We start from the raw sequence: 27,601 nt of genomic DNA, 5'->3' as shown, positions 1-27,601 counted from the left end.
AAGTGACTCCTGTCTCACTCACTGGATTAAAACCTACAGCATTACAGCTCACATTCCAGAGCTGTGTTTAGTACCCACTTTACCAAATCACTAGGAAAGCTATGTACTGTGACATCTGTCCAAATGCAGAGAGACTCAAACTCTGATTATGCTAATCTGCCATGAATCCATGAATATGAAGACATTACTAAAAAAAGGGTCACTCTCTCAGAATGAAGTGTTCTTTTTTTTTTTTTTTTTTTTTTTTTTTTTTTTATAACTAGGTATTTGATGTGGCTTCATCAGGCCCTCTGTAGAAGCCAACATTAAAACCGCCTTTGTGTCTCCGGGTAATCACAATTCGAGGGACTGGATGAGCCAGCACATGTATGTCGCACAGTAACCATGCTGTGTCTTCCAAAGCCGGGGTCAAAGTGTGGGCTGCTCCTCATCAAAGATGAGATAGAAAGTGAAGAATGTATTGAGATATTTCTTTCCTGGTCTCTGTTAGAGATGAAAATGTAGGCTCTCACTTAACCCAATGCTGAATGTTTTTCTGGAAGTTCCCTCAAGGGCAGGTGGGGCTTTTGATGAGCTAGAGGTCAGGCGTTAAGCTGTTACTTCTCGCCTGACTACCAAGCAGTTTCCCACCGTGACTTCTTCAAGGAAACAAAAATCCTCACAAGTCAGGTGTGGTGTGGGTCAGAAGCAACTGTTTCAATTTAGCAAGGGAACCTGGTGTCTGCTGCTCTTTCCGTGGAGTTATTTTCAGATGTGTGAAGATACCGAAGGAGTGCAGCAAATATTAGAAGTGGAAAGCGGCACATTTTCATATGAACAAAATTGTAGTGTTGAGACAAGACCAAACCTGTCAAGTTCTTAGTCATTCATTTGAAGGACAAAGACCTATTTTAAAGGCCTTCTTAAGGACAGGCGTTCTTTTCATAGGTTGTTATGGAATGGTCAGTTTGATGTTTAGCTTTACTACAATTTGATGTCCTGGAAAAAGGTTCCTGTTTCCTAAGAGGATCATTCGGTATCTTAGGGATTTGTAGACTTCCACTCTTCTTTTGTGTAACAAGAGTATAGACAAGGATTTTTCTTCTTATCCCAATAGGGACAGCCCAGAGCCATGATTTCATCTTCACGTCACTGATTTTTATATCTAATATAGTGTGTGTGTGTGTGTGTCTGTGTGTGTGTGTCTGTGTATCGGTGTGTGTACATGCATGTGTGTGCTGTTCACGTATGGATGTTCATGTGTGGAGACCAGAGGATAATGGTGGATCTTGTATCTTGAGGCAGAGTCTCTAATTTGTCTGAAACATCACCAACTATTCCAAAGAACCTGGCAAGTGAGCTCCAGAGATCTGCTTGTTTCTACCTACCATCTTGCCAACCCCGGCCTTAAAAGCTTGTACTGCCATACCTGGCTTTCTATGCAGTGCTAGCTATCTGAAACCAGGTCCGCATGTTTTGAGGCAAGTGTTTTATCGACCAAGCCATTTCTCAAGCTCTGTTAATAGCTTTTAAATAATAAAGGTCCATCCCACTTTACCTGCAGTTCAAAATATCTTCTGCTTAAAGAAGGTAAAATAGTAGCCATGCAAAGAAAATGCCTGGTCTTGCCTTGCTTACTCTGTTTGCTCCTGCCTATAGTATTTGTCTGTTTTTGAAATCTGGGTGACTGGATCTTTTTACAGCAGCCCCATGCCGAGATGTACAATGATGGTAATTAACAGCAGAAGGGGGAACTCACGTCCTTTTGTGGGTTCAGGCCACACTCAGAGTGAGGGGGGGGTAAGGTTTGGAGAGGGGGACAGACAATGTGAATCCTCTCTGATCCTGCTCTTAAGCTCTTTTAGGGAACTTAATCATCAAATATGTGATTCCATTTTGATGATAAAGAGAATATCCATCTACCAATGTTAATGAATAGAAATGACAGAGCAATAGATGTGCCTATTCCTCTCTTAATCGCATGATGCTCCCGAGGGTGCACAGCTCCATTGAATTGTTTGCTTTGATCTTCCTTCCCATCCTGTCTCATTCCACATGTGACTTGGCTTAGCTAAGGATGGAACAACACACAACACACTAATGGTTGTGTATACGGGCCACAACAGTGAGCTAAGTGGTTAGAGCCAAATCCGGATGGATTGATACTGGATGATAAGGGTCTGGAAAGAAGGTCAGTGTGTTGTAAAGGTCTTCCAGCTGTACCACAAGTTAAAGAATGATGATGTATGTCTAGGCACAAGAAGGGAAGTGGATGGCATGGTTTCCATGGAGGGCAAAGCACAGCCATGCCACATCTCTATTGCCAAAAGTTAAAAGGGTTTTCTCTATGTCCCTAGGCTTGGAGTTAAAGATAATGCCCCCGGAGCTACTTTAGGAAACATGCATGAGTCATTCTTGACTAAATGCCAACAGCAAATTTATGCCACTGTTACAAATCTGAACTTCTTAAAGCAAAATGAGCTTGAAGGTGCCTGTTCTCCGGGGGAGGGGGCAGATTTTGGTCCGACAGTTACCGTTTTTCGAAGTTTTATTTTTTAACTTTGAAATTTTTTATTATTAAGCTTTCACGGACAATTTAGGCTTTGGAAGGCACGTGGATGGGAGTCTCAGGTTGATATGCATTTGGACCAGGGGGTGTGGTCACATGAGCAAGGCTTACATGGCCCTGCATGTTTCCTCTTTCTCCTTTGAAAACTTTTGATCTCAGCCAATGGAACAGGCTGTAAGCAGTTCCTGTCCCTTCATTCTGGGCCTCAGAATGCATCTGACATGCTCTGAAAATGAAGTCCGACCTGACCCAGCAGAACTGAAGATCCATAGGCAAGACCGAATGAGTGGTTACATTTCGTACCATGAAGATTTTGTAGTTAGTTGTTGAATATCATTGTGACAACATCTGGCTAAGAATCTACCTTGATTACCTCAGAAAAGTGAATGTGAATAAATGGATTGAGCTAGAAATGATCATAATGAGTGAGTTAACCCAGAAGCAGAAAGACTTAAATGGTATATACTCACTTATATCTGCATATTAGCCCAAGGGGCATGTCCCACGAAAGCCTTCACTTACCAGTAAACTGAGACAGAGGGGAGGACATTCTAGTGGGACTCTAGATGAGAGAAGCATGGGAGAATGGCAAAGTAGAAGGATCCAGAGGGTCCTAGAAACCTACAAGTAGAACATTATGATAGGCAGATTTGGGCACAGGGGTCCTGCTCAAACTAAGGCACCAGCCAAGGACAATACAGGCGGTAAACCTTAAACCCCTACCCAGATCTAGCCAATGGACAGAACACTCTCCACAGTAGAGTGGAGAGTGGGATATTACTTTCTCACATACTCTGGTGCCTCACCTTTGACCATGTCCCCTGGAGGGGGAGACCTGGTGGCACTCAGAGGAAGAACAGCAGGTTACCAAGAAGAGACTTGATACCCTATGAACATATACAGGGGGAGGTAATCCCCCTCAGGAACAGTCATAGGGGAGGGGAATAAGGGGAAACTGGGAGGGAGGGAAGAATGGGAGAATACAAGGGATGGGATAACCATTGAGATGTAACAAGAATTAATTAATAAAGGAGAAAAAAAGTAAAAAAAAGTGAATGTGAAGATTAAATCAGAAAATCATCATGGATATATAATTTAAGTATCCAAATTTAATGAATGAATTATAAGTTGCTCATTTCTTGGATGTTTGTTCCCACATATGGCTTCTGGAGTTCACAGAAATCCTGCTGTCTGCTTACTGGGAAATTAACTGATCTTGGTATGGTAACAAATCCAGAGAAGAACTCTAAGCAATTTGAAGCAGGAGTCACAGAGATATAGTCTGTGATATTCTTCTACAGACCATTGTTTTCATGCCACGTGGACTTTTCTATATTGGAACAGATACTGTGCGTGTTTTTGGCCCATGATGAGTGTAAGAAGGATAGAGGATGAGAATGTTGATTGAAATGATGCTTAAGAACTATCTGGAAGAAATCCAAAGGACTTAGAGAAAATAGCAAGGTTGAATAAAAGGACCTTGTAAAACCAAAGTAGGAGTCTCATTCATCTGCAGGCAAACACTACATGCTGAATTACCTAGTTGTCATTTTCCATAGAACACCATGGAAGATATAATTTGAAAATCTGCATCTCTTGGTATTCCTAGTTTGACAATGTGTCCAAATAATATAGTAAATGCTTATAGTGTAGCTGCAAACAACCTTAATGAATATTTAATTGGCGATCACCATATGTCGAATTAAAAAAACAACACACAATCCATTAGCCATGATTTCATGTGGTATTATGAAGTACATGAGCAATTACTTGAGTAATTTACATGAGCTTCTGTATTACATGAAGACTAAGGAGTATAGGCGTTACAAAGAATTCATTGTGTAAAATCTTCAGACAGTTTTCTTGGCCTTTGTGTGGATTAAGAAGTAAGGAAACACTGATGACATAAATAATATTGGCTCCTAACTGAAATCCAATGATGCTCAGTAGCCACTCTTGCTATAATTTCTAGCGTCAGCTACTTCTCTGGAATAAAAGAAAAATTGTAGGGGCTGAAGAGGTGCATCTGTGGCTAACAGCGCATTAGGCTACAGCATAGCCCCTGAGTTAAGTTTCTAGCACTCAAGCAAGGCAACTCTCAACCACGCTCTGGGGATTCCAATGCCCTCTTCTGGTCCCCACAGGCATTGCACTCGTATGCAACAAATGTACTCACAAACACATCCACGCACAAATAATTAAAATAATTAAATCTTAACCAGGTGTGGTGGCACATGCCTTTAATCCCAGCACTTGGGAGGCAGAGGCCTCTGAGACTGAGGTCTGCCTTTTCTACAGAATGAGGTCCAGGACAGCTGGGGCCACACAGGGAAATCCTGTCTCATAAAACAAAACCAACCAACAACCAACCAACCAAACAAACAAAAAACCAAACCAAACAGAAAATTAAGTCTTAAAGTAAGTTGTGAAAGTATTATGTGGCAGGTACAATAGTAAAAACCTTTTCTCCTTTTTAATACTATTTCATTCTTTGAAACTTTTACACATTTATACAGTGTATATTTATCTTATCCATTCACCACTATCTCCCTCACGTCCTCCACCCTTTCTGTCTTAGTTAGAGCTACTTCTGCTTTGAAGAAACACCATGACCAAAGTCAAGTTGAGGAGGAATATATTTATTTGGCGTATGCTTCCATATCAAAGTCTATTATTGAGGGAAGTCAGTGCAAGAACTCAAGTAGGGCTAAAACTTGGAGGCAGGAGCTGATGCAGAGGCGATGGAGAGGTGCTACTTACTAGCTTGTTCATCATGGCTAGCTCAGCCTGCTTTTTAATAGAACCCAGGACCACCAGACCAAGGGATAACACTACCCAGTATGGGCTGGGCCTTCACCCATCCATTCCTAATGAAGAAAATTTCCTACAGTGTTGGGTGAGGGAGCCAGCCTGGAGCATGTCCAAACCCTAGAAATCTCATCTTGAGACGGGCAGAAGTAGGACCTTTTCCCTCCCTGCCCTGGACCTGCATGTCCTAGCAAATGTATCCTTATGGCCCCCTCCTCTGCCACCCTTAAAGTAGTCCCATATCCTGGCTGCCAGGTTATAAGGTTAAACTTCCTCTCTCTCCTTATAAGAGCATGTCCAGCAAGCACCTGGAATTCCTTTTCATGCAAATATAGCATTCCCAGCACCTTGGCCTGATCACTGATGTGCACTCATCCAGAAAGCCTCTACCCATGCCCCCCAAAGGTCTACATAGCTTTTGTTCATTCCAATTAAACAAGCTGTTTCCCTGGAGCAGTCTCTCCAAGACGGCTGTTTCTCACGCGCTCACCGCCCTTCAAGAGACTCTGCACTGTACCCACCCACTCTGGCTAAGCTTCACTCTCTCTAGTCCAGTGGGGGCACACAAGGAGCCTGGATACCCCTAAGAGAGAGGCAGAAATGGGGTGGCACTACAGGTTTGCTTAGAACCAGATTTTAAAGAGATATTTTCTTAATTGAGGTTCCTTCCTCTTAAATGACTTTAGCTTGTGTCAAGTTGACATGAAACTAGCCGGCACACCGGATCGTATGCTGCGATCCTCACCAGAGGGTCTTCCTTATCACACGCATCTTACAGACCAGGAAGCAGTCAAGTAACTTGCTTAAGGACCATCAGAATCCAAGTACATCCTTCTCCCCGTGCCTCCTGTCACCTTCACAGTTTATTTACCGTGCTCCATATGGTACAGTTGCTAAAGAGCAAATGGCAACTGCAAAAAACCTTGCCTGCCATTTCTCTTCTTCATAGCCAGAGAGAGTTTACTAACATCAGTGTCAATGATCATAAAGCAAAAATGTCTTAAGCCTTAAATTTGGTTTTCAAATACCAGCATTTCAGGGGCAGATTAGCTGACTCCAATAATATGCCTCAATCGCTGCTCTGAAAGGGAATATTTTCATCCATTATAGAAAACTGTCAGAGGAAAACATTTTCCTGATATCACACCCAGGAGAACAGTGTGTTCAGCAGCATTATCATATTTTACTGAACTTTCATATACTCCACACAGCATAATGCATACTTTATCTTTTGAAAAGCCTTGCTAACAAAAGGATAGAATACTCATCTCCACCTTATAGTCCATTCTAATAAGGCTACATTCATGTACATAAAAGTTTTTTTTTTAAAGGCCTCTTAGGCCTCTCACCTTTCTGTTCTATGATTGGATCCTCCTGTAAGGCATAAAAGCTCAAGACGCTCATAAGAGGTGGGAGCGAAAGGGTAGAGGGGAGGCAGCCATACATACACAAAGGAGGGGTTGGGAGAGCTATTTCCTTCCTGTGCACAGGGAACAAGTAGAGCTTACCTTGCTATTTTTCCAGAATCACAAGGCATTGGTTCTGGCCTTTAGGAACTCATTTACCTAAAAGTTTCTCAGCACTCTTAGGAAATAGTCAAGAGGACTTGGGAGTAGACTCCCAAGAAAAGCAGAGAGAGAAGAGACACACCATTGTATGGTACTTGCAAAGGTGGAGACAGAGACGGATAGCTTGGCCCAGAAGATTCTATAGATGGTACACCTAAGGGGAGGCCTCCTTTTGTAGTGACTGTGATTTTCTGAACCTGAACCTGGCAAGGTCACTCAAAGGCCTTCCAAATAAGACCCTGGGGATCTTGTTTCTTTCTTTTTCCTTTTTTTTTTCTTTTTCTGGTCAGGGGATTCTATGAGCTTGAAAAAAAAAACCACCATACTGTCTTTTATGAAACACAAAAGAGCACTGAAGTCATTTCACGGACGGGGCATTCAGGCCACGCAGCCACTGGCAGAAGGTCCTCACTTGGCTTGCGAGGCTATTACTGCTCAGGTGGGAGCCACTGTGGTCTGTTATGCAGCAGGAACAAAGTAGCATGCTCATAGGTGAGAGGAACAGGAGAGACCATGTCTCTTCGTGGGTTTGCTGCCCAGAAAGACCCTTACATAGGGTCAGGCAGAAGAGAAGAACCCGGAGGGCTGGGATATGCTGGCATCATAGTCTTGTGTGAATGCTGTGCCTTTGATTTGATTGTCCCAGTTTAGCAACACTTTAGAATGGAGGGTCATTCTTCTTCTTCTTCTTCTTCTTCTTCTTCTTCTTCTTCTTCTTCTTCTTCTTCTTCTTCTTCTTCTTCTTCTTCTTCTCTCTCTCTCTCTCTCTCTCTCTCTCTCTCTCTCTCTCTCTCTCTTCTCTCTTAATACTAGACTGGGAAAAGAACAACCCTAAAATTTCTACTCATCATTATTATCCAGAGAGAGGTGGAGGCAGGCTAGGAAATGAATGACAGAGACACGTCAGCTTTGCTCTTATTAAATTATGCACATAGTATGAAATGATTTCAAGGATGACTGCCCAGGAGAAACAGGGACAGGCCCTTTATGGTGGCCAGTCCTTTGAGGCTTCTGGTGTTAAAACTTTAATTCTTTATCTGTCCTGAGCCCCATGGAACATGGAAAGGTGCCTATCAAAGTGTCTGAAGTGTAGCTTGTGTTCATGAGGGAGCTATCTCAGATGCAGATGACCGAGACATGGTCTTATCATAATACAGAAAAGGCAGCAGAGAAGAAAGTCACTGAAGGAGGAACCACACTCTGTGGTGAGAGAAAGCATATGTACTGTGTCCTAGATATCAAGACGGAGTGTCTTCCTCTGACTTGAGCTGTGAGAGCTGGTGTAACGGTAGCTGTGCTAGGCATTTTTAAGTGGCACCTTTAAGATAAAGGAAAGGCGTAGGAACATTAACTACTGATTTGTCAATGTATTTAAGGAATGCTTAACTACCACGTATGGGAAGACAGCGGCAACCAGGAAATAATCAAGCAAAGCCATAGCATTGTCTACTAGGATAAAACACACACAATGCTGGACTGAACAAGAAACAGGGGAGGAGAGCAGGAGGAAAGCAGGAGGGAGGGAGGAATGGGAGGATACAAGGGATGGGATAACAATTGAGATGTAATATGAATAAATTAATAAAATATATTTTTAAAAACGAAGCAGGACAACCAATAACAGCTTGGAAAGTGCCCTGTGTCCTTAATCCCAGCACTTGGATGGCAGAAATAGACAGACCTCTGTGAGTTTGAGGTCACCTGGGTATACATAGTGAATTCCAGATTAGCCAGAGCTAAAAAGTCTGTCTGTCTGGCACACACACACACACACACACACACACACACACACACACACACACAGAGAGAGAGAGAGAGAGAGAGAGAGAGAGAGACAGAGACAGAGACAGAGACAGAGACAGAGAGAGACAGACAGACAGAGAGAGAGAGAGACAGACAGACAAACAGATGCATACACATGCATGCACACTATTAGGTCTAAAGGAACCCAGACTGCGAGTTGAAATGAACCGTTCTCATCCCAGCCTCTGTACCATCTAGCAACCATTTTAAGGACAAATCCATGTACAAGTACCAGACAACATCTTAACTAGCAAACATCATTTGTTCATTCAAAGATTCCATTGCTCCCGCTTGAATGCACACACCCATGATAAAACTCTGGCCATTATTATTTTACCTTGCAAAGGTGATCTACATATGCATATTCATTCATTCTTTCTGTTAGGTTGGTCCCAATCAACTAAAAAGCAAACTAAACGCCTTCCCAGATGTGTAAGCCTGAGTGTGTGTTTGTGTGACATTTGACTTTCTCATGTCTTCACTAGGCTTTCAATTTTCTTTCTAAGTCATAGAGGGCAACAGCATGGGACACACAGAACAGTGTGACTACATTAATATCGTTGCTTGTTTATATATTATCTGTGACCGCTTACTTTCCCCCCATTATATTCTTCCAAGTGGATAACTTACAGTCATTAACTTTCAGGAGCTCCTATATATCATAGCATCATAGCATTAAGCCTCTTGGAAATTCATCACAAATCAGTAGACGGATGACATTGATGTCTTATTGCTATTCATTCCTTCTGGGCCATTTTTAGCAGTTCATTTTTTAGAACCCTGCAGTGCTGAAATATGGCTTGCTCCACTATCTGTCCTTTTTGTAATCACAAAAGGAAAGCTTGGCAGATGTCATATATTATACTCTTGAGGAAAATACCCAGTAATTCTTCGAATTGATTGTACAGCACGGACTCAAAGCCTCCTGGTGAAGGGTCACTCCCTCACTTCCCCAGAATGTTTTTAATCTTATTTTTTTTTTTTGGCCTCAAAAACTGTGAAGTAATCATTAAAAAATAGTATGTAGAATAAATATCATTTCCTTGAAAATCCCAAGAGATTCTTCCCTCCTTGTCTTGTGCTTTAGAACATGGCTACGCTGTGTGCTCACAGTGTTGCCTGCCATGCTGTGGGACACACAGTGTCCCTGAAAGGAAGCTTGCGGAAGGGTGGAGTTGGGCATCTAAGGTTCCAGAATTGTACAGGTTATGGAGTAGCAAAAGCTCGCAGGAGGCAAATTAGTAAAGAGAAACTTTTAGAGAGAAATTAGAGCAGAGGTATGGGATGTGAGATTCCCGTAGAATCGTATGCTCCCTCTGCCCTCCAGACTCTGTCTGTGAAGCAGGCCACGGAAGTCGTAGCTGGAGAAACGTAGGATCCCGGATGCAAGCAGCTCAGTCTGCTGCACTCTGCAGTTAAGCCAATCCGTGGCTTCCAGACTCATTTCTGGTAAGAATATCTCTAATAAATCGAAAACATTTTTTTTTTCATCTCCAGCTACAATCAACATCATTGGTGGTTCCTCTGGACTGGCTCCCTAATCTCTATAAGTATTGGTTGCAACAAACTCTGGGAATTTCCCTGACTTCTAAGAGCAGTACAATGTTGGTAGATTTGAGTCAGCCAGCCTGGCACAAACACATGCCACCAGATGTGCAGCGTTCACTGATTCCTGGGGTGTGAACACCTTGGCCATGGTGAGTTTGCTGCCAACCTGACATCAGCGAACACAGAAGTGGGTCCGAAGATACACAAATGGACTTTTAAAAGTTCGTATAAGGTAATTTAAATACTTTTGATATGACTGTGAATGATGTTCCCCCTGACTTTCAATTGTGTATTATTTATGTTTAAGAAGGCTACCGAGTGTTGTGTATTCATTGTGTATACCACCACTTTGCCCAACGCTTTTATCAGTGCTAAGGGTTCTCTGGTAGAGTCTTTAGGAATATATCTGCGAACAAGGATACTTGATATTTACCTTTTCCATGTATAATCACTTAATTTGTTTCTCTTGTCTTACTGCTCTAGTCAGGACTGAGTTGAGATGAACTCTTCTTTTCTGCTGGTTAGTTAGTGCTGAGTGTGAGAAGGTAGGTGCTATCCGGGGTGCTGGGGCTGAGAAGTCACACAGCACTATATATAGCTGTCATGAAGAACTCTGGAGGACAAAACTCATCAACCATCATTCCGAGAACCCTGCACACTGCAATTCTGATGTGTCAGTCGAGATGTGCCCACTGGTGCAATAGTGCGCCATGACTGTTGGGGACAACCAACCACTTTGTCATTGGATTTGAAGCCTGGAACTGAGATCAGATTTAAGCAGATGTCTGTATTACTTTCTTTAAGGCCTAGGGAGTATCACAGAGGAGGGGGTAGACAGATAAGAGCCAGAATGCCATTAGAGGTATATGTCTAGATATAGCATGGCCCTTGCAATCATGAACACACAGCATATGAACCTACTTTCACCAGTAAAAAAATTACAAAGAAAAGATGTGGACAAACTGAGCAAAAGGGTACTTAGAAAGACTGGAAGAGGCATAAAGATAATGGTAGTGAATATGATCTCAATATAGTCTATTCCGTTATAACATTTACAGGATGTTAAAAAAAGACAAAAAAGAGAAGCAAAATAAAATTTAAAAAAGTAAAAAATATGTAGGAAGAAGAAAAATAAAACTATAAGATTATGTAAACTTATAAACTGACTCCATTGGTCATCCCATATATAAATATCACTTGTTTGTAAACACTGTGGTGTTGCTTCCTTGTAGAATACACTAGAGGCTGGTGCTCCAGCCCCTAGGCATGAGGCATGGCAGTCCTGTGATAATAATCACACTCAAGTGGTGGCTGTGGGTTGACCCTCTGACTGGAGTCTTGTCAGACTGCCGTTTTTGCTGAACTCCTCCCCTGACTTACTTCTCTTGTTTCCATGCAATTTTCTCCTGAGGACAGTTCCTTAAAGCATCGTTGGAAGCTCATGTTAAAGAGCGTCAGGCTGTGCTAGAGAACCCAGGTTCAATTCCTGGCACCCGTGTGGTGGCTCACTACATTTTGTAACTCTACCCGAAGAGAATCTGAGGCTCTCCTCTGGCCTCCACGGGCACCAAGCATTCACTTGATATATAGAACACATGCAGGTAGAATCTCCATACATATAAAATAGCTTTAAAAAATCATTAAAATTTGATTTTCTGAATACTGCAGGGGAGAGTATAAATTAAGGAAACTCTGTTCCTTAGATGGAACAGAAGTTTTTCATATTAACATGATAAACAAAAATACTGGTAAAAATGAGGTCATGTATTCACATCAGATGACATTACATGCAGCTGCTTTGTGTATGACTTAAGGCATGTGCGCTTCAAGGTTAGGTACCACAAACAACAAATGTCACACTAAGTGTTACGTATGAGAAAGATCCGAGTCAGTGCAGCAAATGATGCGAAAGACTCAATAGATGTTGCTGATGTCAACAGAATTAAGCTGTGGCCCTATGGAACTGACAGTGGGCTTACTGCTAATGTGCTGGAGTGGCCAATCTTGGCATCATTTGCAGTTTGGGTCTTGTTCCAGCACCTCACAGAGTAAGGATGATGTTAAAATCTCCTGTAAGGAGGCAGGTTGGTTACTCTAGTTACTCTTAATCTTTTGTGTAACACTAGCAAAATTTTATCTACATGACATTCAGTTTTCATAGGAAAATTTAAGTCTGATGTCCTCTTCAGCGCTCAATTGTTTATGTTATCTAGACTCAAAATTATGCCTTTTAATCCCAGATTTTTCTTTTAGGGTTAATCTAGGTCTTTTGTGTTTGGAAGAGAACTTAGAAAAAATGGACATTTTCTTAAGCCCTTCAATTGTTATTTGTCTGCTTTGCTCAGAAAGTGGGGGAGTGGGGGGGGCCTTGTTTATGAGGATGTTATTTTTTAATTTCTATTTTTTAGACACTAAGTATTTGGTTCCCAGGCACTGAGTTCCGCTTAATAAAATCAAAAGTCTCCACAGTTCACATGGAGCAATTTTTTTCTGGTTTATCCATCCAAAACAGTCAGATATTCTGGGAAGAGAGTGGTATGCTTCAAGACCTTCTTGGAATACATGCAGAGCACATAACAGTTTTTAATATAAAAATTAAAAAAAAATCTCTTGAGTAGCGATTACTTCTGGCGCTGTTCAGGTAGTCTGGCAATCTTGGTTTTTCTCTCTCTCCATCCCTCCCTCTCCCCATCCTCTTGAGACAGGTTCTTGCTCTAGTGAGTTCAGGCTGGTCTAGAACTCACTCTATGTCAGCATGGCCTCAAATTCATGCTCCTTCTGCCTCCGCCTCCAGAATGCTGGGATTACAGACGTGCACCACCACACCTAGATGCAGATACGTTTTCTTATCTTGATGGTTAAAGAACTACTTGCCCGTGGCTTCTGAGAGATAACTGGAAGAGAAGCTGTAAAAATGTGTGCTTTATGTAGGGTTGAGGACTCACACCAGTTGGTTACCCAACAGCAAATGGTCAGCCCCAAAACGTGCAAAAAGTAACATTATACAGACTGTATCTATTTATTCAGAAATAAATATGTTTATGCATGTGAATGAATATGTATGTATGTATGTATGTATGTATGTATGTGTGATAGTAATTAATGAAAAAAACATATTTATTTGAAAGAGAGCATGAAGGGTTAATGTAATTATAAGCTCAATTTTTTTTGATGAGCTATGGGCATACTTCTCATCTGTTCCTTAGCTCATGTATGGGTATAGTAAGAGAGTTGAGGTTCAAGGAGAGTAGCTTAATTATACATTTTGTTGCTTATTTTTATTTTAAAGATTTATTTGTTTTTATTAATAGATGCGTAACTTGCGTGTATGCCTGTGAGTCGTGTGCATGCCTGGTCCCTGAGAGGCTGGAAGGCTCTCAGATCCCTCGGGGACTGGAGTTACATAAAGCTGTGGGCAGCCATATTCTGGGACTAGAACCTGGACCCCATGGAAGAGCAGCTGGTACTCTTAACCATTGAAACATTTTTTCCCCCGGCCTGATTTGTTGCCTATGTTTAAAGGCTATCTAATTTGTAAAATGCCTGCTAGCTTCACTCATGGGGTCATATATGCAGAAACCAAAAGCTGTGTGATGTGGTGATTATGTAAATCATAAATTGAGCATTATATTCTGTTCACTCCAAAATTTTTCTGCCTACAAATTAAATATTATCAGTTAGTACTTCTAATGCTCTCCTAAAGAAATTATGCTCAGTTTTTGGATAATTTGAATTTTCCCTCATTCATGTTTCATATCTCAAATCATACAATTATTGATCTTTGTATGTTTAGTTACAATGTTATGTGAAAGAAAAGAACTCATTCCACTGTGGTGCACTAAGGAGAATTTATCATTCACTTGGTCATGTGTCTTGATGACCAGAAGAGGAGGAAGAGGAGTAGGAGATTTTGGAAAAGATGAAAGAGAAAGCAGGATTTTGGAGAGGGGAGGAATGGATGTGAGCAAGTATGAGATACAGAGTACTGACAGGGGAAAAGATGAGGCGTAGAGAGGAAGTAATGGAAGAAGAACTAGAGAAGAGAAAGATGCTAAAGGACTCATTGTTCACCAGAGGAGTGGGATGGAAGTTAGGTACATTTATAAACCACGGAAGCCAACAGTCAGGCGTTCCCTTGAGAGACCTGCCTAATGGCTCCACTGATTTCCGGATGATATCAAGAGGTAAACATCACAAGGAGGTTGCCAAGCAGCAATCCTCAGCCCAGAACTAGGGAAGGCAACAGTACCCATCACAGAGCGACTTTGTGCTGAGTCTATATTCTTTTAAAAAATTATTTAAGTAATTTATTCAGATTACATCTCAATTGTTATCTCCTTACTTGTGTCTTCCTGTTCCCCCCTCCCTCTCTCTTTCATCCTACTCCCTTCCCCTAGGTCTGTGACAGAAGGGGACCTCCCCCCACCCTGCCCCACCGTATGATCACAGCCTATCAGGTCTCTTCCTGGTAGCCTGCTTACTCTTCCTCTGAGTGTCACCAGGTCTCATGTCAGAGTCAATCCCTGCTCTCCACATAATTGTGGAGAGTGTGCTGTCCATTGGCTAGATCTGAATAGGGAGTCTAGGTTTACTGCATGCGTTGCCCTTGGTTTGTACAGTAGTTTGAGCTGACCCACCTGAATCCAGATCCTCCAGCCTTAATGGTCTTTTTGTAGGTTTCTAGGACCCTCTGGATCCTTCTATTTCCCTGTTCTTTGTTACCTCTCTCACCTAGAGTCCCAATAGGAAGTCCCAGTATCTATCCCAATCTCCAGTTAAGTGAAGACTTTCAGGGGGACATCTCTGTTGAGCTACTGTTCAATTATAAGTGAGTATATACCATGTGTTTCTTTCTGGGTCTGGGTTACCTCACTCAGGATGATCATTTCTAGTTCCATCCATTTGCCTGCACATTTCAGTGGGATATCTGGGTCTTGAGGTAGCCCTATTCCCATTTTTTTTTTCTGAGAAAGCACCAGATTGATTTCCAAAGTGGTTGTACAAGTTTGCACTCCCACCAGTAATGAAGGAGCTTCCCCCTTTCTCCACATCTGACTTAGGACACAGCATCTGAGTCTTCCTCGTTCAGCACATCGTTCATTACTGCACTGCTGCCCACCGAAAACTCATACTTCCTGAAGTATTATTCCAATGATGACCACCATTACTTTGGCCTCATTTCCTTATCTTTAATCTCATTTTTTTCCCTTGGGCACATTCATTTTCCCCTGAATTGTCCACTCTAGCCAACCCAAAGAAAGAATATGCTTAAGGAGAGAGTTCTGCATTGCAAGCTCTGAGAAGTAATTTTGATAGAGATTGAAAGAAAACGATGCAAACTTCTTCCAAGCCCTAAATAGTGCCTCAAAGGGCATTTCCTTAAGGATGTGGTAGCATCCCCGTTATATACTTATTCCAGGATCAGCTTCATGGAAGTGCATTTCATGTGCCCTGTCTAGCTAAGCTACTGGAGAGGCAGCAGAATTCCAGGTGGGAAGGATGAGATCAAATCTCCCACCTGAATTCAGTGTGTCCTACACTCTCAAGTGGACCTTTGTGCTTGTCAGAGCTCTTTTTTTCTCTGGACTCAGTGTACCAGAAGGTCATTCAAATCTCACGCAAGCTCCCACTCCTGTTTTTAAATCTTGTCTGAGCCACATGCAAACACCATGACTATTTCTGTATACCTGAGGCTGACAAGAAAAGAATAGCCATAAGGCATCGGAAATGACGACTTAAGATGTTTTCCTTTCAGATATATTGATGATAGATAGATAGATAGATAGATAGATAGATAGATAATGGATGGGTGAATAAATGGATGGGAAGGTAGGATAGATACAATATAAAGTATATAAATATAAAGCATCTTCTCATCATCACTTTACTCTTTCTCTACTTTTATCCCTCAATGATTTTCTTAGAAGTGAACTCTAGCCTCAGCATTGGAGGCGAAGGGTATGTCACAGCCGCAGCCTCTTGCAGAGGGAGTTAGGCTCCATGTCCTAATTAATAATGCTGACCTCTGACATCGTTCCTGCGACCTTGACTCAGAGCAAGCACGCTACCCACGAGCTTCCTCTACGTTCCTCACATGTACCAATTTTACAGCCAGTCATGCTCAGGCGACATCTGCAATTCTTCGGAGAAATATATAACGAAGGGAAAACTTCACTTTTCATGGTCATGGAGTTAGGGTTGGGAGGAGACACTAGTGAGGTGTCTCTGAATTCTTCATCTATTACCCAAAGATCTTGGCGTATCGGTTACCAATTCTAACATGAGTAATTAGCCTCTTCGACAGAGAAATTCACGTGTGAGCTAAGTGGTGTTTTCCCCGCTAACATCAACAAAAGCACTTCATGGAAGATGCTCTCCTTCAGTTCCTGACATGTGATAGTTTACCTTCTAGCCTGTCCAGTAAGGCTATGTTTTGTTTCTTGTCAAAGGTGGCGGTTAGTATGGCGCCTGATGCTGAGAGAATGCAGGCCTCCCACAGGTGCCCAATAGGTGGCGATATGAAAGTCAAACCCAGGTCTCACCAGGATCACTCTCTGGATGTCTGTTCTCACCCGCTCCCCCCCCCCCCCCCCCCGGAGTGGAGGCCTTTCTGGCATCACTGCTTCTCCTTCCTCTAACTGCAGCTTTGAAAGTTTTCCTCAGTTTCCGGAAGCCTCCATTCGTTCTACAGCTTACTCACTGTGAGGTTGTTTCCACGAATCATTTCACCTTTCGTCCTCCTCCTTGGCTCGAAGCCCTCCTCTCACGTCGCTTATGTGTCGTTCAGAAACATTATTTCTGTCAAAACTCCCCATGCAGCCACTTCCATACCTTCCGCTCCCACTGGTTCCTTTATGTGCTATCGCCACTTGCAGTTGTATTACTATAATTCCTTTTTAAGAGCCTCCCAACCCTCTAATGTCACCTTCTAGGAAGCAATGAGATCTTGTCTCCATTTTAAATACGATGTTTTAAAATTCTGCCCTTTGAAGTTTTCATATCCACGTCTGACTAAAAGCATAGTGTTTTCTGATACCCCGACTACCATGCCTTCTCGGATCATACTCCCACACTCGCTTTTTCCTTGTTGATTAGAGTGAGATTTCAATATGTACAACCCTTATTGCTTTCCTCAGTGAAAAAACATTATCAATATGTCAAAACCACAAAATACCAATGAGGAAGAGGTGAAGGTACTTCCTTAGCAGGGAAGGCACTAAAGATCTATTCTACATCATAAATATACATAAAATCACATGCACACCATTTCCATATCAGAGATTTTGGTGTAAAAGGCTTATGGTGTTCCAAAGCAGCTTACTGAGTTTTAAACAGACGAGAATTTTTGCCTGTGGATGTTCACCATCAGTTCTTCAATAAAAAATAGCATTACAACAGTGTATTCAGATGAAAACCTGGCTCTCCCTACATGGGGTCAGAGCATCTGACACTTAAAGGCCTTTCTGAAGGCTTTATTTCATCCTATTCACTTTTTCAATGCTATTCCAACACCTCCATAAAGCTTGGTTCATCTAACATAACTTCTTATCCCACTTAAAAATGAATGCCAAGATGATTGACTTGCTAATTAATAATTTCATGGTTCCTTTAGTATATTTCACTATTATTTCAAATAGTTTAAAAAATAAGTTACTGCCATATAACTCCTGTGTATTATATCTTCTCTCCATATATATATATATATATATATATATATATATATATATATATATATATATATATAACAATTTATAAGAATATATCAATTCTCCAATATATACAGAAATTCTTGGAGGAGTGGGAATACATCACACAAAATAGGTTTCAGGACACAGTGATGAATATATGCCATGGATACCAAAAATTAATTGTGGCCTCCTCAACTGGCCTATGAGCTTCCTGGGGAAATCTGAAAATGGGAGTGCTGAAGGCTTCACCTACAAATGCAATTCACAGTCCATATGTTTTCAACTTATTCAATATCTCATGTCAACAATAATACATGAAGTTTAGTTTTCATGACACGTCCCGTTGATGACATTGTCTCCATTCATCATAGACGCATTCCAGATTTTTCCCACTTTGCATCATAGCAACTCTCGAATAATTTCACATAAGCCTTTCTACTGGTAATCAGTGATAATCTTACACCAATCAATCATCAGGATCTAAAATGAAAATATGTTAGCCTATTTATCCCAAGAAACTCCTAACCCAAGGACGAATTACTATAGACAATAAAGCAAGTCCTAAAGGAAATATTAATGAAGCACTTAAGCCAAATGAAGAAGGATGCCACCAATAGTCAGAGATCAAGGGAGTTTCGTGGGGGAGGTGACACTGAAGTCATAGGGAGTGGATATTAAGAAGGTTGGATAGAAAGTTTGGAGTCATGTCAAGTGAAGGGTAAATTTTTGCCGAAGCACCGACATACACTCAGGGAGAGGAAAAAAAAACATCCCCATAACATCACTTATTTCAAGACAGATACCGAAAGTGGATGCAGGTATGTCTTCAAAAAGGAGATTTGCAGATGAATTGCAACTGCAGCAAACACCATACACCATATTAAAGTGGTGTGTGTGTGTGTGTGTGTGTGTGTGTGTGTGTGTGTATGTGTGTGTTGTTGTTGTTGTGTAACAGTTTCCTCAGAGACTGAGACAATCTAACCCATATGGAAGCTTCTCAAAGCAGCAAGGCAAACAGTTCAAAAGAGCTTCAGCAAGTGCCCGGAACTGGCTGGACTCACTAGGCCCTCCCTGCCAGGGTAAGCATCAAAAGCTGAGAGCTCCTCTTAGAAGAGCAGAGGTAAGCTGCAAAGAAAGACTCTTAGACCAGAGGAGCTGCCAGGAGGAAGCATAAAAAAGGCGGACTGCCTGGAAGAGGTTTAGAACAACCAAAGAACTTGGAAAGGACACTCCATGACTTGTTGATCTGCCTGCAGGCTGCGTAGTATGCTCTAGGTGCCCAGCTTACGTGAGCTGTCACACCCAGGCTTTGGCAATGTAGCTGCCTTTGAGTCATTTCTGCTTTGATAAATCACTCCAATAAACCTCGTTGGTTCACCAAGTTCGACTTTGGTGGTAACCATACTTTGGTCTGTTGGGCGATCTCTATCAGGGTGAGTAGATGTGTGTGTATGTGTTGCATCTCCTCATCTCCTCAAGAAAAGTTTGTCTCTTGCAAACACACACACACACACACACACACACACATACACACACACGCACACACACACTCACCTATGTGTGTGTAAATAAGGGTTGGACAATACTCAAAGGTTTACTTTCATCAACACACACACACACACATACACACATATGAGAGCACACACGTGCGTACACACACACACACCTATGTGTGTGTAAATAAGGGTTGGACAATACTCAAAGGGTTACTTTCATCAACACACACACACACATATGAGAGCACAATGTGCATACACACACACACACACACACACACACACACACATACACACACATGCACACACACCCCATTCTCACATGTGCAGACCGGAAGACAGCATCAGGAACTTCCATCTGTTGCTTCGGGTTGCCTTAACACCAAGCAAAAGGTCAGTGTTTCAACAGAGTTTGCTTTCAGAATCCACCTATCTCCACTCTGCTAGGGTTTCCAGACGCATGCAGATGAACCTGGCTTTTTCCGTGGATGCTGGAGCGTCAGACTCAGGTCCTCGGGCGTGTAGAACAGGCGCTTTTGCAACCTGCACCACTTCCCCAGGTCCTCCTGTTCGTTTTATGGGTGATGGTGAATTGCATTCCTTCCCACTTCTTTCATAGGGAGTACAGAGAGGGTTACACGTGCCTTTGTGATATTTGCGTATCATTTTGTTCCTTTACCTTGTCCTTTGGCTTGGAGGCTGCCATATATACACTGAATCAACAAGCGCCCTTGGCTTCCTTCCAAATGGGATCTTCCCAGAGAGGGAAGGCAAGAGAGTCTGGTAAGGATCTTTACCCCCCCCCCCCGAGTTCCATCCCTATGGATTTCACTGATGCCTTCATAATCATGCATCCCAGTAACCAGTGCCCTTATGCAGTTTAGGGAAAGATTCACTTTGGCATGTAGTTTTTCAGCCTGCCATCATGGGAAGAACATGGCACAACAACTCAGCTCATGCTAACAGAAGCATGTGCCAGAGGCTGTTCACAGGCTGGATCGAGAAGCAGGGATCATGGCAGGAAACAATGGCTGGGAAACACTCAAAGGCTGATCTTGTGACATACTTTCATCACGTAGACCCTAACTCCAAACGTTTCCATCGGGTCCCAAGATATCACCAATAGCTAGAGAACAAGAGCTCAGAACGGAAGCCTGTGGGAGCATTTAGAGTTCAAACCAGAACAACGAAGCTGTTTGCTTCCATCACTGAAGGTCAGCTCTTCCTATCCATAGCGTGCCCCCCCCTTTTCTCTGTGGTTTTGGTAAGCCCTCCCTCTCCTCATCATTTTGGGATCATGAGTGGTTCAAAAAGATCCTTCTGCACATTTCATGCCTATGGTGACTAAACCCATACAAATTCTAAGAAATAAGCAGTTAAAAGGAAATTGGTAGCAACAGAAGGTAGGTACCCCAGGGTGGTACCCTGGCCTCTGTGTGCTCATCACCTCCCCCTTGAAACCTGCTTCTCTGAGATGACTGAGATGAGTGACAGGCTGCAGAAAGTCTACCCCTTTATTTTGACCTGATGTCAGCTATTCCCACTGCCCTGTTGCCAACCCTGAGATCCCAGATCAGGGAGTTTGCACTTCTGTCAGAAGCTGCCCATGTTCTTCAAGGTGGATTTGATGTCTTGAAAAACATCTGTCAGTCACTTTTTAAAGTCGTGAGTTGACTTAGTAAGTTTACCTAGGATAAATCTATTAGTTCAAAGCTAGTTTAAGGTGACCGTGTTAAAAGCAATTCATTCATTTTCTTCTTTGACAATTTTGTACATGTATACAATGTATTCTGATCACTCTCAGCACCATCTGTGCCCTTTCCTCCTTTAGGATCCTGTCTCAATCTCATATCTTTATGCTTTGCTTGTGAGGTACTGAGTGAAGCCAGAGCCATTTGTGTGACCCTGGGTTCGACCAAACCGTTGGAACCTGGTAGTTCTTATACCCACAGCCAGCCAACAGTTACTTTGGTTTCTTCTTTAAAATGCTTGCAGATCAGGTATGAAGAGGCAGATTGAAAAGCACTACCTTTCAAGAAAAGAAAACTATTATTTAAGAAATACCATCGAATAAGCAACTCAACAGGTGAAAGAAATGATTACTTAATAAAGAATAAATGTTCTAAGGTACTGGGGTGATAGCTTAGTAGGTCAAGTGCTTGCTGCACAAAGGGACCTGAATTCAGCCCCTAGAACTACATAAAAAACAGGTGTGCTGATGCATGCTTGTAATCCCAATGCTGGGGAGATAGATGCAGGTGGACCTATGAGGCCTGCTGGGCAGCCAGACTATGTGGCCAGCTCCAGAGCAGTGAGAGAGAGTCTGTCTTACAAAACAGCCCATCTCCAGGGAGAGAGCACCTGAGATTGTCATCTGTCCAGAACAAGCACATGCACATATGCACACTTGTACATGCATGTGTATGCATAAACAGACACATGAACACACATGTATCGGCACACAAAAACCAAATATCTCTATTATATCCAAGTTGCAGAACGTTTTCAGCCTCTTCTCATCATTTTCATTTCTGGTTGTTCTTAAGGTTGCTTCCAGCTCTTGCCTGTACTAATAAAAAACCTTTATCCAAGCATCCAAGCTCTGTGTCAGGTCAGATATGCTAAAATAAACACAAGAAGACAAGTCGGGCCCTTGCAGAACTGCTTCATGGTTTTGTGCAAAAAAGACATATTTAAATGCCAGAAGAAATAATGTTCACAGATAAATTGTGTGACAGGAAACACACTTACTAGAGAGCATTTAACTTACTGACATTCAACTCATCTCTGGCTTCAAAATATGGTGCCTTGTCCCCAGTTCTACAAAACATCCCATATAACACAGTGATTTTCAAACCTTTTGAATTGGACATTATTTCTTTAAGGTGAAACTCTAAAATCAGAGCAAGGTTTTGAATCCTTACTTCCAAAAAAACAAGTCATTAAACACCAGCTTCCTAAAGCTTGCAACATGATTTAGCTATTGTCTGTCAAGCTCAGGCATTTCATCTCCTGCCTCTGTCTATATTTTTTTTCAGCCTTACATAGATATAAAGGGCACTGCCAGCCAGTTCTGAGCTCATCAAACTCTTGACAACACAAATCATGCCAGATATAAATATTTTCATTGTCAAAGCAAATGCTTCCAAAATCACAAACTCTGATGCCTCTGCAGATTGGTTTGGAACAGGTACAATGTACCAAACTGAAAAAGAGAAAAGAGAAAAGAAAAAAACCTACTTCCCGGAAAAACAAACAAAAGGCCTAAGTCAACAAAATATCCCAATATTTGAGAGACCCCTTAACGCGAACCTATTTCCCAAACACAGATTTCCTCTTTCTCAATACGTTTTAAGGAAATGGTCCTTTCTTTCTTCTATCAAGGCTTTCTTCTGGATGACCCAACAAAAGGTGGAATATATGTGGATTCTGTGTCAATTTGCCATGCACACTTAACCCAAAAAACCTTTGAAATATTCTGTAACATTTTCTTACCTCTTAAAAGATAGTATTTTAATGAGCATACAAAATAATGGGTTTCGTTACAATATGTTCTTGTAGGCAAATCATTGTCACTTGGTCAAGCTCATCCCTCTGTTAATCTCTTTTATTCTACTAGACCCCTTTATTTCCCAAATATCTTTCTGTACATACGTACAACTTCTAGATTCTGCAGTAGGATACATCACAGTGCTTTGGTTTCCTTCCTTAATGTCCGTCCGTCATATTCCCTTCTTACACACCACAAGCAACAAATCTATAGCCGTCATTAGACTCTGAGGAAAGACTAAAGGCATTTTGATTTACATCAAGGATGATCCAAAGGTGTCTGTCTACTTTTCCAGTCTTGTGCTTGGAGTCTTAGCTAGAGCAATATGGCAAAAGAAGGAAATACACAGGAAATAAATCTACCCACAAGCACCGGCCTTAGGTTATCGCTTTAGTTTTCCTGGCTACCTTCTAGGTGGTTTATGAAACCCAGGCACCAAAGCTCCTTCTGTCTTGGGTGTTTTTGTTTATTTTGCTGTTCGCCTAGGATGTGATTATGCCCCCTGTCATCCTCTCCAACAAAGAGAAGATAATTCGATGCCTATTAAACTAAACCGCTCACTTCTAAATGCTGACCTGGACACTTAGGTGTTTACGGATTCCAATGAGTAGGTTATGTGCCACAAGGTGTATATTTGAGCTATATGAAGTTTCTTTTATATCTTATAAAAATAAAGTGGCCAGTGGCACAATTAGAATGGTTTTCTTTTTCTGTAGAATCAGAGCCACCAAATAACCTATATAGGAACTGTCTACAAAAGAAATGATTCTCAAATAATTTTTTAAAAGAACATGGTTTAATACTCCCAGTCTCACACACAATGAACAATTTCTTTCTACTTGGAAACGTCATGTGTAGTTATGTGTATATGTGTGACGTAAGTGTGTTTGTGTGACTGTGTGTGCATGTATATGTACATGTATCTGTGTGTATAGATGTGCTTGCCTGTGTATGTGAAAGTAGAGGCCAGAGGCCTTTTATATTCCACTCTATTTTTTGGGACAAGGTCTCTCAATGAACCGTGAATTGGCCATTTCAGTTAAACTGACTGTGATCTGCCTGGCCTCATCTCTCATGTGCTGGAGGTACAAGTACTGTAAACACTTCTCTCACTAAACCATCTCTCTAGCCTCTATGCAACACTTCTTAAAACCTGGCTTGTGACCAGAGTCAAAACCACTAATAAGTGTTTGGTGAGTCATTGTGTGTGTGTGTGTGTGTGTGTGTGTGTGTGTGTGTGTGTGTGTGTGTGAAAATGACAAGGTAGAAAATATGTTCCAAAATATCAGAGAGGGTAAAAAAAAAATAACACACAAATGGAATGGTGCAGATGGGAAAAAGACTGCAGAGGAGGAAGGCTGGCAGAGCTCAAACAGTCCAGCTCTGGAGAAGGATCCGCCAAGAATAACAAATGTCTATAATTTCAGCCCTAGCTAGTTTTTTTTTTTTTTGCATACAAGTGCTTTTCATGTCTCTTGAGTTCACAACAACGAAATCACCTTCAAACACAATCTCCTATGTGTGTGCAGTTCCCCCAGTTCCAATTTCCTAGCCAACAGTAAAAGGTAGTGAAATAGAAATAAGTCAGCAAGAGAAATCCCAGACTCTGTCAATGAGCAGACCCCAAAGGCACTATGCCCTTCACAAATTAAGGAGGTGCTCCTAGCAGGAGGAGAGGGCGGGGCCGACTCTGTTATAAGACTCACAAAGCAGAGCTCAGCATTTCCAGGCAGAAGGGAGGGACCTTAGCCAGCGAGATGCCCCTCGGAAGATTAATTATTGATTTTCTTATAAATCATCTAAGGTGATTGTTTGTTTTCCCTCCCCGGATGATAAACGTCTCAGTTTTACCTTTGTTAAAATAAATTCCTTCTACTTCAGGGTGGCTAAATGAAGACCAGGAGAAGGGTCTCAGAGGAAGGATTTTCCAATATGGTAGGCAACGGAGTCAACTGTGTTTTGACCTTTATGGGGTACCAAGGGATGGGATCTCAAGCAACTCCTGGGGTCCTGAAGGGCTTTCATAGGTCCAAGCTTGACAAACAGGCCTCTGGTGTGCCTTGCCCTTCTCCCACCTCCCTCTGCCTTGCTAAACACTTAATTACATTCCTGAAGCTAGCCTCCAAGGTCTATTCCCTTACTTGGTCACCCCCTCCACCCAGGTTGACCACCAAGGTCCAGATATCAAAATATTGAAGTCCAGCCATCAAAATACCCCTTTTGGCTCATGTAATTAACATGCCCAATTAAAATTCAACACCTCATTCTAACTCAGCATTTCCCTCTTTCACTTTACAAACTGCCTTTACCCGTGATCCAAGTCCGTCTCCCTTCTATTCAGAGGCAGTCCTTTGTCCCTCAGGGAAACTATCCCTTCCCCAGCTTTCCCTTGTTCTTTTTCTCTTCTCCTCTTACTCTACCTCCTGTCTCTTATTCCCTGTTCTTCGTCCCTCTGGGGCAAATAAATCTTCTTCCTGCTGAAAACAGGGCGAGGTCTTAGGGTGTCTTGTGATTAGGGTCCTTTCAGGCTCTACAGTTGTGAGATGCATTTTATGAAGGAAAACACCTGCGAATTTTACGAAGGAAGAATTCCATTATTTGGACATAATTCTGTCAGGAGTAGGTTTTGAGGTCTGTGATTACGTCACAGAGCCTAAGATCCGGAAGACCAGCTTTGACAATGAGCATCACTTATTATCACGGAAGCAACATGGCGGCTTACCTTCCTGCCTCCAGTGTTGATGCGCAGAGGTGTCAGAAAGGGGTCGAAGATCATGTGACTGGTCTCTATGTTGACCGGCGACTGCCGCTTCCCCACAGAGCAGAGATTCCAAGCTGAGTTCACCAATCCCCAGAAAGAAGGAACTAGGAGAAAAATAAAAGCAGAATTAGGCTGGGTGGAAGGGTGGGAAAACAATAGATTAAGAGAAAACCTAAGTTACAATGAAGAATGACAAGTAACATTCCAACTTATGGAGATCTCTAAGGTGTTGCTATGGTGTTTTCCGAGGCCTCAATCTCAGTCATTTTGTCCAATATATTTATGATCTCTGAAGGTCAGATTTTCTTACTTCATGCACAGGCATCGTGTAGCCTTTTTCGTACTAGCGTTGTCTTTTAAACTATATCCTCTTTGCAACATGCTCAACTCCAGAGTGGATGCTTTGCTTCCCCCCTCACTCCCCTCACCAGCAAAGATGTGAGAATCAGCATTGTCCAATCCTGAAGGTATCTGAAGATTTTCAAAGTAATGTCATTTGGCATATACAAGGTGTTCTCCCATGGTTTGTCAAGACCAAACGGAAGGAATGGTTTGTTTTTATGACCCACCAATCAAAACTAGACAGGAGCTCGGCAACCTGAATCTATCTTTGTTTGGTTCGACATTGTGTGATTAACCTAATGTTCCAGCAACTGAAGAATGTGGTCATTTGAGAGACAGGAAAAAAAGGATCATACTGAGTTTTGACTGCAAAGATCCAAGGAAAACTGTCAGCTCAACTTCAGTATTGCAGTAAAATACCTATTGGTATAATTTTAACAGAGTTTCCCAGCCTGTTTGCTTGTATTTAGCAGATAGTGGAGTCATTGGAAGAGTTAACACTTAGAGTTTATGTTCATGAAGAAACTATACCTTTAGAATTTAGTGCCCCATCAGTATTTCCACTGATGTGTAGAAGTCATAGTCTCTCATTTTTTCCCTTGTATTTGACCATTCATCTACTAATGCACCCACAACATATATGGTGTGCTCCCTCCTTTGTGTTCTTCCCTTGGTTAGGTTGACTATCAAGGAGAGAGGATAATAATAATGAGAACTAATGGGAAAAATTAATCAGAGGGAATCTAGCTCTGCCTTGGGGAAGTAGAACCAGACAGTGATTATTTATGAACACTACAATCATGTCATAATCCCCTTACATGCACCTGCCATCTCAAAAACTCAAGTTGAATGCAGCCATTAACTTACACCAGCCATTGTGCCTGCCCATATCATAATGGCTAAAAACCAAAGCTGGAGAGAAATCTGGGAAGCACTTTCCATAGAGTTATATAACTCTGAACAATTGTGATCAATGGGATATTGCGTCCCACTCAAACCCCAAATTGATGACCTTATTATTAGTTCTAATAAGCACTGGGAAGAAGCAAGTCCCCAGACAAATACTATATAACACCACGGTATGATAGAATTCATATCTAATTTGTCTTAATCCATTCCAAAGGGCCCCTGGAGGCTTTGCTCCCTTTATGGTAAGAAGTTTGTCTTGGCTTCCCCAACATGAGCAATCTTCAATATGGCAGCAATGGCCAGAGGGAGAAAGAGAAAGATGAGAAGGAAGACAAGCAAGAGTAGAAGCAAGAAAAATTACTCATGGACTTGTGCTTCCTTGATACTCCCATTTCTTATTGTGTCAACTACGTTATCACTGGAAGTTGCTAACCATGCCTACACGACACCCCATCATAGCAAATCTAGAACATTTAATGATGTTCCTGAATTAAAAATTTACTTTTCATCTTTAATGTTTCTCAAACCTTGACTGTGGGAATTGTATTGTAGATACTGGGGCTGAGAATGTAACCCATCA

At 41.9% G+C, this 27,601-nt stretch overlaps 1 protein-coding gene across 2 annotated transcripts in view; it reads right to left on the bottom strand.

Moving 5' to 3' along the window:
* CA10 (carbonic anhydrase 10) overlaps window positions 1-27,601 on the bottom strand; it is a 498,736-nt gene that overhangs the window by 264,502 nt on the left and 206,633 nt on the right. For both annotated transcript variants that reach the window (XM_084803345.1, XM_084803346.1), the window contains one exon: window positions 25,732-25,874. In XM_084803345.1, coding sequence (XP_084659471.1) covers window positions 25,732-25,874 — 143 coding nt within the window. The remainder of the gene's footprint in view (window positions 1-25,731; window positions 25,875-27,601) is intronic.

Source organism: Acomys minous, assembly GCF_964271855.1.
Source record: "Acomys minous genome assembly, chromosome: 12".
NCBI lineage: Eukaryota > Metazoa > Chordata > Mammalia > Rodentia > Muridae > Acomys > Acomys minous.
Note: the sequence above shows the minus strand (reverse complement) of the source record. Positions and strands in the feature narration are given on the sequence as shown.